General features: G+C 38.4%; 1 protein-coding gene and 1 pseudogene across 1 annotated transcript; one reads left to right on the plus strand and one right to left on the minus strand.

Annotated features, from left to right (window-relative positions):
• Nucleotides 1-2,164: 2,164 nt before the first annotated feature.
• On the plus strand, nucleotides 2,165-7,307 carry LOC127632842 (cilia- and flagella-associated protein 107-like; annotated as a pseudogene).
• Nucleotides 7,308-10,903: 3,596 nt separating this feature from the next.
• Nucleotides 10,904-14,061, minus strand: LOC127632837 (kelch domain-containing protein 7A-like). The gene has a single exon (XM_052111642.1). It carries the CDS (start codon nucleotides 14,044-14,046, stop codon nucleotides 11,758-11,760), a length of 2,289 nt encoding a protein of 762 aa, XP_051967602.1. The 5' UTR covers nucleotides 14,047-14,061; the 3' UTR covers nucleotides 10,904-11,757.
• Nucleotides 14,062-14,965: the final 904 nt, after the last annotated feature.

Raw genomic sequence — 14,965 nt, forward strand, 5'->3', positions numbered from 1 at the left:
ACAAATCACAAAAATGGTTGTGCTTATGAGAAAGAGACAATTGAGATTATTGTGAGATCTATATGGTTTCCAGAAAGTTAATCTGGAATTTGGAAAAAAAAACAGTCATCAATTAAAATATCTTCGCACTCTTATTCTATGATATAAACCCAATTTCATGCTTATTCAAATGATGCATTTCATACTTGAGTATTGTGTATGTATTAATATCACCAGCTTTTATATTGCAAATGTTTATTACACTAACTGTGTAAACATAAATCATTGTTTAAAATTGTTTATGCATAACAAACCTTTAAAACAAACATATATGAAGGTCTACATATTACCAAAGAGTGGTGGGGTGTAGTGGGCTAAAGCACATATCTGGTAATCAGAAGGTTGCTGGTTTGATCCCCACGGCCACCACCATTGTGTCCTTGAGCAAGGCACTTAACTCCAGGTTGCTCCAGGGGGGATTGTCCCTGTAATAAGTGCTCTGTAAGTCGCTTTGAATAAAAGCGTCTGCCAAATGTGTAAACGTTAATGTACCAATGAGATTCTGATCTGTGTTCTCCAGGATATTGTAGATTACCATGAACCTTAATTTCTCTTTACATACTCAAAAGTACTACAATAATAGTCCAAACTACTTTATTTCAAGTCATCCAAGGTTACTGTTTATTCTAAACAGATCACTGAAATCTTGTTCATATTTGAGTTTAGATTTAATAATGGTGTGTTGGCAGTGCTGGGTAGTAACTGATTACATGTAATCTGGATTATGTAATCATATTATGAAAATGATGTACTTGTAATGGGATTAAGTAAAAAATGTAAATATTCATAATCAGACTGCAGGTACTTTATTGTGGATTACATGATTACATGTTAACTAGGCAGCGGCAGTAAATTGTTCATTACATGGAATTGTTTTCTTTTACATTTTTCACTGAGCCTAACTACGACATTTATGTTTAGTAACTCTTCGAGTGTGTTCGGAAGAGAGGAAGAGGGGGGAGGGTTGTTAAATTGCTCCTGAGCACAGGTACCCTGCCCGCCTGGATGACTGTGAGGTTGTGACTGCCCACGTCCTTTCAGTAATGGCAACCGATTTCAGGGTAGACCCATGCAGGGCGAAACTGGCAGCCACACTCTGCTAGATGTATATCTGCCTTCTCCCTGTTCCCAGGTCCAATTTCAGTTGGCAATATTCGGTGACAAAACAGAGGAAATTTTTACGAATTTTGCATTTGATTAAGAAGGGCTTTGTATGGTGCCTTGATCCCACCACATAATAAAAAAAAAGACAAAAATCTGACTATATTTCCTACAATTCTGACTTTATTTCTTGCAATTGTGAGACGCTTGATATAAACTCGCAATTGCAGATGTAAAGTCATAATTAAGCTAATTCAGTTAATTCAAAATTGCAGGAAATAGACAAATTTGTGACTTTAAATCTCGTAATTGATTTCACAATTGCATCTCTCAACTGTAAGAAAAGAAGTCATAATTGTGAGATATGAAGTCAAAATGACCTTTTCTAATTTGAACACAATTACGACTTTATATGTCATTTTTGCAGACTTAATTTCTCATAATTACGATTATATATATTGCAATTGTGTGAAATACACTCACAATGCGAGAAATAAAGTTACAATTGTGATATATAAAAGTCAGAATTACCTCTATTTATTCCAAGGTGGGATCTGGCTTCCATCGTTTTGATTGATGTAAGTGTTATAATAAATTGTGTTATACATGTCTATACAAACAATGCTCAATTTGCCCTCTGAATCATAAATGACATTCTAGTTTGTGACATACTTAAAATTCCTCCCACATTCTATATCCCGTGTTCACCATCATTTGAATGAGACGGCAGTTTCTGCTTTGGTGCTACTGCAAGTGAGGCTAATTATAATCATTCAGAGAGTTAGTCAGGATTTGCATGGTGTGTTTAAAGAAATATGAAACTTGCTGCAGCTGCTCCCATGGTCCCAGTAACAGTGTTTGGAGTGTCCATGGCAACAGCTCTCTAAACTTTCTCCTGCTTTGACAGTGTCATAATAGGAGCTGGTGACTTGCGTCATATCTAAATGTCTAACCACGTTGGAGACTGTAAGAAATGTTCAAGTAACTTGAAGTAACTATATAGGCCTGTATTGTATAAGCAAAAATGGAAAAGCCTCATGACAAATGGAGCCAGTTTGGTTGGAGAATAGAGCACGAGTATGGCACTAAAGTACTCATTTTAAGTTACCTTCTAAAACATTTTTCATAGAAAATTACTTAAGTATTTGCCCCACTCACTTCCATTGTAGGCTTCACTTTAACCCAGATTTGTATTTATATATTTAATTTTTTTTTTTTGAAAAAGAGGGACAAGTCAAATCATTTTTATGGTAATCAACATTATGCCACAGATGCTGCTGATTGAGTTCCTTTTAAGTAGCTCACAGTAGTTAACACAACACCTAAAAGCTGGTCTGTAAGCAATGTACAAACTCTGGAAGCAGTGCAGTCCTTCAGACAGTGCTCCGATCTATGCAAAAGTAATTAGCGCTGCTGATCAGCTTGGTCAGCACAGACTGTAGACAGACAAATGGGATTGAGGAGTCGTGCTGCAGTCTGCGAGTCTGGAAGAGACCTGAGAGAGCTGTGGAAGAAGTATATCTGCAATCCATAAGCAAGTGTGAGCTCTGCTGAGTGCAGGCTTTGTTTGCTAAGTGTTTCTGCCATTCTTATTTGCTTGTGTGAGTGTGTGTGTGAGTGTGTGTGTGTGTGGCAGTTCTCTCGAGAGTGCATGAAAGCAAACAGTACCAATAGGCTGGACTACACGCCACACATGTGGCACAGGCCCGATGCTGTCGTGAGGAGAAAGGCTATTCGTAGATCAGAGGTTTGTGGTCTAATCCATCACCTTATGCATAATTTAGGGTACAACGGGGCTAAAGGCACACCTTAAGGAAAATGTACTTTTCGACGATCTCAAGGAAGAGGAACATTTTGCAGTTCATAGTGACAAGCAGGCGTTTAGGAAAGTGCTGTGGCAGCTTTTGATGCTATTTAGTGTTTTGGGAGAAAATACAATTAAAGGAGCCGTTTAGCCGCGTTGTATCTTACCAAACATCACAAACAGACTATGAGCAAATCTTCATTTTTTTGTTTTTTAAATGACTGAGGCAGCAGACGTAGTAGATATGGCATAATTAAAGGGGTAGTTTCCCCAAAAATGTTGTTCCAAACCCATACGACTTCTGTAGAGCACACAAGGAGATGTTAGAGAAATATTAGCCTTAGTCACCTTAGTAACATGTTTCCAATTGAAACAGGATATTAAGTGAGAAAACAATGTTGAGCAGGACTTTATTTATTCATTAGGAATGGACTGGATTGTGAGTTGTGTTTATATGACAAGAGGTAAGAAGAGAGGGGCTTAAAAAATGTGGGGCAGTGGTGGCTCAGTGGTTGAGGCTCAGGGTTACTGACCAGAAGGTCAGGGGTTCAAGCCCCAGCACCACCAAGATGCTACTGTTGGGCCCTTGAGCAAGACACTTAACTCCAGGTTGCTCCGGGGGGATTGTCCCTGTAAGTATAAGTGCACTGTAAGTCGCTTTGGATAAAAGCGTCTGCCAAATGCGTAAATGTAAATGTAAAAAATAAGTGGGCTTTGTGACATCAGGCGAAAAGGAAAGTTGTTTCAGAGGTTACAAGAAAGATTACAAATTGTTTATATTTTAGGAATAACTGCTCAGCTGAATCCTACACAGTTCTCCCTATGGGCATTCCGCCCCTGATCGGCCCAAATGTGCGTCGGCCCACCGGGAAAATGCCCACTATGCCAGATTACCAGTCCAGCCCTGATGACATGACAATTGTGATTGAAATTTTGCACCCTTCTGCAGCGGTTATTTTGACTTTGCATTATCTAAATTTGTTACTCAAAATAAAACAAAACAAACATGTTGCTGTCTCAAAAGAATGATCATAATTTGACATTTGATATTTAAATATTTTCCCTATAACTATTTCACCTATATCTATTCTATATGACTATGACCCTTCCTGGGGCCAAGTGCGGAGTAAATACTTCACATCAATGCCTTAAATAGAATGAGGGCATATCAGTTTTAGTTTTGTTGCTCATTTTCTGTGTATTTATCATGTATCTTGCATAACCTTAGCTGTGCCTTCCATGCTGGATACCCCTGTTCGAGTCCTGTACGGAGCAGGTAGATCAACAGCATCACAATGGTGCCATGACCCGGATGGGAGTGAGGTTAAGGGGGTTGAATGTAAAAGTGACCTTCTGATAGATAGCTGTGCAATGTGTATAAACATCACTCTCCTGACCTCAAGATGGGCTGTAGCCTTTAGCCTTCTTGTTAGGGCACCCGCCGCCCATGCCGGAGACGCTGTGAAACAAGTGAATAGAAGCTAATTTGTCCACATTTTGAATACACTAAGCGTAAAGAATAATGTACAACTCAAGCGGTATATCCAAGAAATCTCCGTCTACAGAAAAATATGAATAAACTCCAGCGAGTTTCCTTTAGTCCAGCTTCAGCATCAGTCCGATGCCCTATTCCATACGAAGACAATTAGTCTCCACTGTCAGAGCTTCAGAAGGCTAAAAGGTGATAATGGTAAGTCAAAACTAATTTTAAACAATTCTTATAGGAAAATCTGTTTAGAAATGACCCTACAGCATGGATTGTGCTCCTTTCAAAGTACCCTGCCAGACACACTAGGGGGAGGGAGTGTTCTCGTTCTAAAAAGCATTTGATTGGACAAAATGTATCAGGCGCTTTGTGTCGTCATGACTGTGCCTCGGTCTGTCAAGCCGGAAGAGAGAGACTGCTGGTTTGAAATGCTTATATCTTCTGAAACCGAATGTTGTCAGCATTTGTACACTAGCATATTGATGACATTAAAGGGAATAAATAAAGACTAAAAGCAGAAAAATGTTAATATTGATTTCACAGGGACTTGAAAATGAAACCATGAAACGTGCATCAGGATCAGTTGTCATTACTGGTAGGATGGAGGACTAATTTAAGCATCTCTGATTGGCCATTGCTGATTCATTGCTCAACGGACTTGTCTGTGATTGGTTAGAATACTCAACCTCTGCAAAAACACATTGTAAATAGAAAAAAGTGACGCAACAGGAGCAGACTTAAATTGAACGCTGTAATTGTCAGTTTTCACGATTACATAATTGTGGCAGTCGTAAACGTAATTACGATTAGTTTTTTGATTAATTGTGCAGCCCTAATTTGATGCGTGCGTCTATATCAAACACTATAACTTTAAACCTAGTTTGGTTTATTTAGCTGTGTGTTTTGTGAATGATCTGTTCTACCCCTCATTGGTCTGATAAATTGAACGTTCGTGGGTTTAATCTGTGTTTCAGGGTATTCCTCCAAGGCAGTTGCGGTCTCATCATGGTGTCCCTGCCTCCCAGTACCTGCATGGACTCACACTTTGATGAATCGTACGTACCCTCACTGCGCCCCTGGACTGGTGTCAAACTGGCCTGGATCCCACAGAGGTCAGATCACCCCATCCAATGTATTAAGCATTATCTTCGCTCCAGATGGTTGGTTGTGGATTTTAACGCACTCCAGTCCACTTTTTGAATTAATGTTGGAGAACATCCCTGGATGATTATGGTTATCTCTTATGTTAACACTGACCTTTATTCAAAGTCCAATCTTTTTATGTTATTGTTATTTGAAAAGTCATAAAGGCCTATATATATTTGAACAACTGACAGGGGACGTGTTCAGGAGACCTGTTTTAAAAATATTATTTGAAAATACTACTAATAATTTTTTTTTTTTAAAAAAAGCTTTTCCAGAAGGAAGGAATGGGACATTTAGCTCTCTGGACTTCTAGAAAGTCAAGTGCTTTCTTTTCAAACATTTTGCACATAAAAATCTTTTTCAAAACAATTTCAAACAGCGTTTGTACATTATGAGAGATTTGTAAATTTTGGCATTTTCTGTAAGCCATAAAAAATTCCCACCACAGTGTCATTTCCAGACATGTCAAATTCTGTATTGTGTTTAATAGAATTCTGTTGTGGAAATGACGGTGGCTGAAATTATATTTATTTATTTATTTTTTAAATTTTTTATGGCAGACTTCTTTGTCTTGTTCAGGCTAATTTCATAACTAATATTTTATGTATCCTAAATACACATAATTAAATAATATATTCACACTTTTTCCGTAATTTGACAAAATTAAAGCTTTATAGGAAATGACGCCAAATAAAATTAATTTACTCATAAGTGATATTTCTCTTGATGAATAATTGTTTTCTGTAAACATCAATTGTCTGAACTTTCATCATAAGCATGCTTTGGCTAACAAGTACACTAACTTTAAAAAAAAAAACTAAAAAACAGAAGCTAAATTGTTTGGTGTGGTGGAAATGATGGCACATCCATGGGACAGCTGTAATAAAAAAATAAATCAAATAGAAATAATTTTCACACACTAAATGTTGAAATGGTTTGTTTATCGCACTCTTTGATTATCATAGTTTCAAATGTAATAATTAGCATTTTTTATATGGATTTTCATAGTTTAATATATACATCTGGTTCTGGGACATACTGTAAAAAAGAAAAGGCATTTGAAAAGTACCAAAAATAAAGGATGTAGGCATAGTGTAAATTACAGCTGTCCCATGGATGTGCCATCATTTTTTTCAAAGTCAGTTTTAATGAGACATTCATATAACAAAAAATATCTCAGATGAAATATGTCATCTCGATAACTTTTTTTAATTGTTTTTTAAAGATGTTTTGATATTTGTTACTGAAAAATAAGACAAAACATATTTTAAAAGAAAGTGTGCAGTGTGCTGCCTTATTTTTCTACACGTAAGGAGTCAACCCTAGTCAAATCTCCCGTGCTTTTTGTTTCAGTTGGGATGCTGCTTTATAAGGCTTAATTAGTGTGTAGTCAGCAAGGTAGATCACTACGTTTTGGAACGGCGATGTCTTCACTCCTTTCTTTCCTCCTCTCTCTCTCTCCTACTTACACACAGGCCTCCCGACTAACTTTGGCCTGGTGGAGACTTGGCGGACTCGCATGGAACAACAGCAGGCAGATGTGCCCACACTTAATGTATATGGCTTCATTCCCTGTACACACCCCTGAGCGCCTTCTGTCATTCTCGCCACGCTACTGTGCCTAAGCGCTTCTCCAGCTGTTTGCCCCCTGCCAACCACAGCTACAAGGACCTGGCACTGCATCACAGACCCCACAGGCAGGTTTCCAATAATCCAGCTTACCCGCTGTGACCCTTGGCCTTTGTCTCAACACCTTCAGACCTCCAGTACCACAAAGACTGGCCTTAACCTGGGGAGCAGGCATCAACTACCTTGTGTTTATTGTTCTATGGCACAGTGCAAAGAAACATTTTCTATATCTAAACATCCTTAAAACAAGATAAATTTACTTGAGAAACACAAATTGTGTCTTCAAGTAAGGTTATGTTGTCTTACTACTACTTCTAATAATAATCATGTAGTGTACCTACATTTTTCTTAAAAAAAAAAATGCATTCTTTCCATGTTGGTGTGTATTTGGATATCTATTTTATGTGCACTCAAGTGAGTGTGTTTACCCATTTATCAAAAAATGAACTGCAGAGTCTATTTCTCACACATTCTGTGTAAGGTGAGCTGTGATATTGCACAGAATAGCATTGCTAGCCGAATCAACACTTCATAGTGATTACAGTGCTAATGCAAATCTGCCGAGTCACTCATTGATGCACTTTCCCAACTCCCATTCCATTAAGTGTTTAATTATGGTAAATCAAAGCGTTTAATTACTAGGAATTAGATGCTTTTATTCAAGGGTATAAAGTAATGAATTACAAATACTCACATTACTGTAATTAACTACTTTTTCCCAAGAATTGTACTTTTTTTAAGTAGTTTAAAAATGGTGTACTTTTACTTTTACTTGAGTAAATTTTAAGTTCCGTAACTGTACTTTTACTGCGCTATTTTCCCACCGGCCGTGTTCGCTATTTCCCTGTCCTGATTTTATTTTATCTATCAACATGATTGGCTAGGGAGAGTTTCGTGACTCCCTTCAAATCAAATCACACATAAAAAAAACCTGAACGGCAGCTGCAGATCTGGCACCAACAGCAGAACGTAACCGGCCGCACCAGGAAGGCATTCTCACAGTGAAAAAGGCCAATTGCTTAATCGTGTCATGTGAGTTTAACTTGCTCAAGCCAGATATCAGCATTAATCCTGCCTCTAATTTGAAGAAATATATCAAGGGAAATTTCATATTTCTGCTTACTAGATTCTGTGTGTCTATAATGTATCCTGTAATTTAACTATCTATCACTGAGATTATTGGGCTGAATTGAGAGACAAATGCAATGTTATCAATAGGGCTGGGCAATAAAATTATCCAGATGTTTATCAGAAAAAAGAGAGATGTACTCGATCAGTAGAGTAGTTTTCTATATTTAGCCTATATTCTACATTTAGTACAGGGGTGTTCATTACATCAATCGCGATAGCAAGAGCACCACTGGTTGGTTGATCTAGATGAAATATAAAAGATTGACTTTTTTTTGGCTGCGTCTGTTTGAATGACAGGTGGCTAATGTTTGAGCGCTAATGCGGTTCGTGCCTAAATGATCAAATACATTTTATAATTCCGCCAATGCCCATCTTGGTGAGGATTTAATGTAAATGCAGTCGTGTATGTCTAAACATAAATGTCTTTAAACAGTGGGACAAAAAGCATATTTGCATCAAAATGTTGGACTTGAAGAGTACATGAAACCGAATTGAGCACTGTCTACTGTCTATGTTTTTTTTAAATATTGTTTGTTTTTTAATAATACTGACCCCTGATGTAGAGAGTGTGTTAATTTAATAAAATACCAGGAAAGTTGAGATGATAAAATAATTTATAATTTTGCTGAGCCTTTATAAAGGCTGTAAAGTATCAACATTTGCAGAGCAATACTTCAGCAGAATATTCCACCAGTCTCAAACTTCAGAAAATTGTACATCATGCATTAGAATGAGAACACAACTATTGCTGAGCTTAAAAGATACAAGAACTAAATCAAAGTTGAACATTGTATCTCAAATAGAGGACAATGTGGCCCCCCATGTGCTACTTAAAGAAATAATTCACACAAAATTGAAAATGTTCTCATAATTTACTCACCCTCATGCCATCTGTCTATGACTTTCTTTCTTCAGAACACAAATTTAGATTTTTAGAAGAATAGTTCTGCTCTGTAGGTCCATTCAATGTAAGTGAATGGGTGCCAAAAACGTAACACTTCAAAAAGCACATAAAAGCAGCATAAAAGTAATACATACAACTCTAGTGGTTTAATCCATGACTTCAAGTAAAGTTTTTTTGCTAGAAATTCTTCTCCCTGCCCAATAGGTGGCGATATGCATGAAGAATGTGAATCACCAAAAACACAAGAAGAAAGTGAAAGTTAAAGTGAAGATTGACTGCAGAGAGGAGAATGAGTAAAAAAGAAATTACATTTTGATCTGTTTCTCACCACATCTATCATATCGCTTCTGAAGACATGGATTAAACCACTGGAGAGACGTGGATTAGGCTTCTTTTATGCTGATATATGTGATTTGTGGAGCTTCAATATTTTAGCACTGATTCACTTTCATTGTATGGACCAAAAGAGCTGAGATATTCTTCTAAAAATCTTAATTTGTGTTCTGCAGAATAAAGAAAGTCATACACATCCAGGATGGCATGAGGGTGAGCAAATGATGAGAAAAGTTTCATTTTTGGGTTAATTATTCCTTTTTAAGCATGATGTATCCCCTGTACCAAACAACTTTTCCCATGCATGCTCTACCTCCTGTATTGTGCAGGACATGACATGCCAAGTGATCCTGCTTATTTACCATTTCTTTTCATTCCTTGCATTGTATGAACATGTTTTATGCACAACAATAACGCTCTGTCGGCATTAAGGTTCAATTTAGACCTACACATAAACTGATTTTAATGTAATTGTTTCATACATTATGATTTAAAATGTTGATCTGTATATTAAAAATAACTTTTTAAACTTTTAATTTCTGTTATCGTGTCTCCCTTTTATTTTTTGGAATCCATGTAGTGTTTATCATAGATAAGTGTTGCATTTAAGAAGTTGGCATACAGTGTTCATTATAATGGGGCATAGGTTTTGCAGCTCGGTACTCAATACTCACTACTCATGAGTACTTTTAAATGAGCTACTCTTTTACTCTTACTTGAGTAGTTTTTAGGACAGCTACTTTTAATCTACTCACACTACATTTTATGGGAAGTAACAGTACTTCTACATGAGTATGCTTTTTCAGTCCCCTTTCACCCCTGCTTATATTTTACATTTGGCCGTCTGTATTCACACTTCCACTGAGTGGGTTTTGCATCTCAATCTCACTTTCTCCCTCTGAAGATTCCAACTGCATCTTTCTGCATTTGTGTCACTGGCTTTTTTATGTTGACGTATTAGTTCTGTACCAACATGTTGAGACTCAAACAGCCCTTTACATCCCCCACTTGATGGTGCTAGTGTTACACAGAGGGAAAGCAGTAGCAAGTCATGGTGCATTGCATCATTACACTCTCCTCTTCATGTGTGCTCTCTGTGATCACACATGCATACAAGATTGTAGTGGTGATTCTATTGTATATTTTTATTAGCATAAATTGATTACATGATTGCTTTAATTTTCGCAGCTTAATTGCATTTCAATTGAATTAAGTTCTTACCACAACCACACATTTTGTCAAAACTCATTACTTGAAGTTTAACACAAGAACCAAGACTCAGTTAAAATAGATGAGAGACTTTTATTCTCAGTTCTTCAGAGGATAGAGACAGAATTGTGCATGAAGAGGTGGTTCTTCTTTGCTTACACATTAAATCATTAGTTCTCTCTATAATGTTTAATGGTATACATAAAGAGGACATAAACTCTTCCTCTGAGCTCCCCAAAGTGCTTCTTTGATGTAAAAATGTCTATGGAAAGAACCATAAGTGGACCATAAGTAGAGGCAATGTGTTGACATGAATATGATTCATGAGTAAACCATTTGCTGAAAATATATCCCATTCTCGTGACCAGATTCGTGCGAGTGCATGAAAAATAAAATGATACAAAAGACAATACAATGCAGAGATAAAAAAAAAAAAAAACGTTGATATCATGTAAGATCAATGTGCTATGCAAAGAAATATTACTGCTAGTATGCCAAGGAAAAATGCAATGAATATAATTATCTAGCTTACATAAATTGTGGTAATGCCAGCCTTTCATGTTGTTTGTTATGGCAGCTCTATGACTGTGGTTTGGCTTTATTCTACATACAGTATTGATTGGATGACATTATCTACACAGTGTTTCAAAGCAGTATATTTAGTAAAACACTTTAGGTGCTTGCACAAGACATTTCCAAGATTTAAAGGATGATTTAGACATCAGAGTGGATGGAAGTCGAAAACAAACAGATCACTTTCAATGAGACAGCAAATTTATTTATTTATTAGTAAGTGCTGTGTAATTGTGATGTAGCTGAACAATTGAATGTAATAGCTTTGATATTTCATTTTGATTGCCACTAATTTTAATATTAATTAACGGTACATTCCACTAACATAAAAAGCCCTGGTCCTGAGAATATAAACAGAGTGTATGCTTAAGACGGCCTCTTACTTGAAAGGTTTGACCTTGCTTAAACAGGGGTTTGTAGATTGGTCATGTCGGGCAGCACAAGGACAAAAGGAAACAAAATGCCTTTCGCTGGCGAGAGCACTTTTAAATCCTGAATGACAAAGCTCGGAGATACCTCATCTGCAAGAAACCTCAAAGTGAATTGTCGGCTCACACAGTAGATAATGTTGTCCATGGTCACACACTGAAAGGTAGTGCAATGGGGGAGGCATATCGAGGAGCATTCGTACCACAACCGAGCCACTGCATGGTAGCGATACACACTGATGCCAAGAGGACTAACTTCAAAGCGATACAGGAAGTTTCTCACCGCCACCATTTCCATGGTTCTGTCCTTACGCCCCACGATCATGCTCTCACGCCATGTGTTGGTCTTGGGATTGTAGCGTAAGAGGGTGTATCTCAAAGTACCCCCTGCCACAAACAGTTCACCGTTGCAAGCCGTGGCACGGTGGGCTACAGCAAAAGTCTCGTTTGGAAGAGGTGCGACAAAGGACCATCTGTTAGTCCTGGGGTCGTACCGCTCAACTGTTGATCGACATTCTCCTCCAATGGCGTAAAGATGGCCCTGCAGAGCCACAAGTTTGCAGTGAGGCCTTGCCTCATTCATGGGGCTTATTTCACTCCAAATAGAAGTTACTGGATTATAACAGTACACTTTCTTTGAAGGGGTCGCTTCACGGTCAGGCCCTTGAAAGCCCACTGCGACAAACAGATAATTATCCATGGTGCACATGGCACAACCTTTAGATAACACTTCCTGGGGAATGTGGCTATGAAGATGCCAACTGTCTTTATAATCATCATAGTAATACATTTTACTGGATGTCTTAACTGGATCCAGATCTGTAGACTGTGATGGACATCTACTCCAGTCTTTGGACTCCATATCAGCGACCATTAACCACTTCCTTCCTTTCATGCGCTGCATTTGGATGTTCTCACGCTCCCCTGCTCTTAGTCTGCCAAAAAGGGCTGGATCTCTGAGGACCTGGAGGTAATTATCAGACATAACACGGAGAGCAGCCTGCTGAAGGGCAGTGCGACTGTTTTTTTTAGCAAGCTCTAAAGCCTCCAAGCAGTTGCCTAAATCAAGCTTTCCCGTAAGACTCTCAAGTTCTGCATTTCCCATGTTCTCTGGAAAGTGTATGAATTTTGCCCTGGCAACATCTTCCACCTGTGGTTCCTCAGTTTTATCCATGTTTGCTTTATCAGTGTCTAACGGGCTTGAAGACCTGTCATTGGGGTGTGAAGAACAGCTACGAGGTGTTAACGTCCTCAGTGTGGGAATGGGAATCAGAAGCTCAGAGTCTGCAGCGCTTAGATAGCTGTCTTGGCGGATGATTACTTGCCTGCTGGACTTAACAGGAGGCTCATTAGTAATTTGTGGATATATTTTAAGATCTCTCATAATGAAACTGGAAGGTTGTGGACTTGGTGTCCGTGAGCGCTCCTTGAAATGAGGCAAATCCATAGATTGGGATTTAAACAGAGTGTTGCCTTCGGTCTGACCATAGACTGGACTGACAGTCCGGGTAGGGCTTAAATCTGAGATTAAATGAGAGGAAGACTCTACATAGTAATCATAGATCTTTCCATGAACTCCAGGTCTGCGATTACTCGAATCATCCAAGATGAGGTTCGCATTCTCTACTTTGATTTCTGCCTTTGACTGAAAACTGGGGAACATGCCTTGATAACCAAGGTCCTGTCTCAGCTCCCTTCCAATACCTGTACTACTATCTAGCTTTTTTACTAGGCATGGTGATCGCAGTCCACTTGGACTGAATTGATCTTTTTCAGGTACATCAGGGGCAGGGGGTTCTAAGGTCAACATCAGTTTGGCTTTATTTACCACATCCTTTTCCTTGTCCACTTCTGTGCCCACATCCTCCGTTATGTTGCTGTTCCCTGCCATTTCCTCCTTTGCACAACTGTCCAAGTCCATAGTTTCCGAAGGCTGGCTTCTCTCAGTTGAAGCATTGGCAGTTTTTAGGGTTTCTTGCAAAAGCTTCTTAGAGGACTGTTGAAAATTATTCTCCTTCTCAGACTCTTCCTTGGCAGCTTTACTCTGTGGTTCTTGCTCTGTCTTGCAGGTGCTCTTGCTTCCTTGGGTTGCTTGTGTGCCGCTTTGCAAGTGATGTCTTCCATTACCCCGCCGTCTATTTTGTGCCCTGGTGTGGTAGAATTTGAAAACAAAGGAGACGCAAAGCATGGCGGCCACAGAGAGCGTTAATTTACCCAGGAGCTGCATGTCAAACTGCACACCCAGAAGTTCTGCTATTGGCATCTCTGTATAGAAATTTATAGTGGACTGCTGGTCCTTGCTTAATCCAGTCAGTGTAGGTTGTAGAGCAGAAGCGAACTGTCAGCTGTCCCTCCTCTCACAGGGTGACTCAGAACCTGATCTGTGCAACGAGAACATTTGCATACTGTGTTCTCTGAGGGCGGAGACCTGTATCATTTCACCTGGTGCAGGTGACCGCTATGAAAGCACATCACGCCAGGGATTTGCAGACTTTGGGACCAGGGCTTTGTTAATCTCAATCTTTACTTTGAACCAAGAGTGAATATTATATTGACAACTTATTGATAATTAGCATAAGAAAGATTTCCTATTAGTTCTGAGGTTCCTATTAAGATTTATTTTAATTCATATTGTAAGGGATAATAGTGGCATCTTTAAAGTGCAGAGTATGCAAACCCAAAGACAACAAAATAAACAAGAAATGCAAATGACATTATGGATAAACAATGATGATGGTGTGTGTGTGTACATGTTTGTCTATAGGACTATGAAGATGAGAAACATAACCCTAGGTATTGCAAGCATAATTGGTGAGAATGGAGAGCATAATTTACTTTAGAGGTGGAGTTACAGAATAAATTACAGACATAAAAGGCTGCATTACCAGGATGCTGCTGTTTGCTTGGTGAATGATGTTTGCTTGGTAAGTTCTTTCCCATGAACATGGGATAGCAATATTGCTAATTAAGGTTTTGAGAGATGATATGAGGTAGCTTTGCATCTGCCAAATTAAGTATTTGCATACCCTTAAAAAAAATCACTGTACTTTGTAACCTGTAATACCATCAATATAAATATGGTTGGCTTGATAAACAGTATTGCCATCAGAGAAAATGATGGCTGCATGCTGTCCTTTTTGGACAAAGAAATTGTTTTGCTACCTGATAGTTGTCTTTAAGCG

This window comes from Xyrauchen texanus, chromosome 39 (assembly GCF_025860055.1).
Source record: "Xyrauchen texanus isolate HMW12.3.18 chromosome 39, RBS_HiC_50CHRs, whole genome shotgun sequence".
NCBI lineage: Eukaryota > Metazoa > Chordata > Actinopteri > Cypriniformes > Catostomidae > Xyrauchen > Xyrauchen texanus.

Bases quoted from the DNA above. Each gene is read 5' to 3' on its own strand.
- LOC127632837 (XM_052111642.1), bottom strand. From the start codon at position 14,046: ATGCCAATAGCAGAACTTCTGGGTGTGCAGTTTGACATGCAGCTCCTG.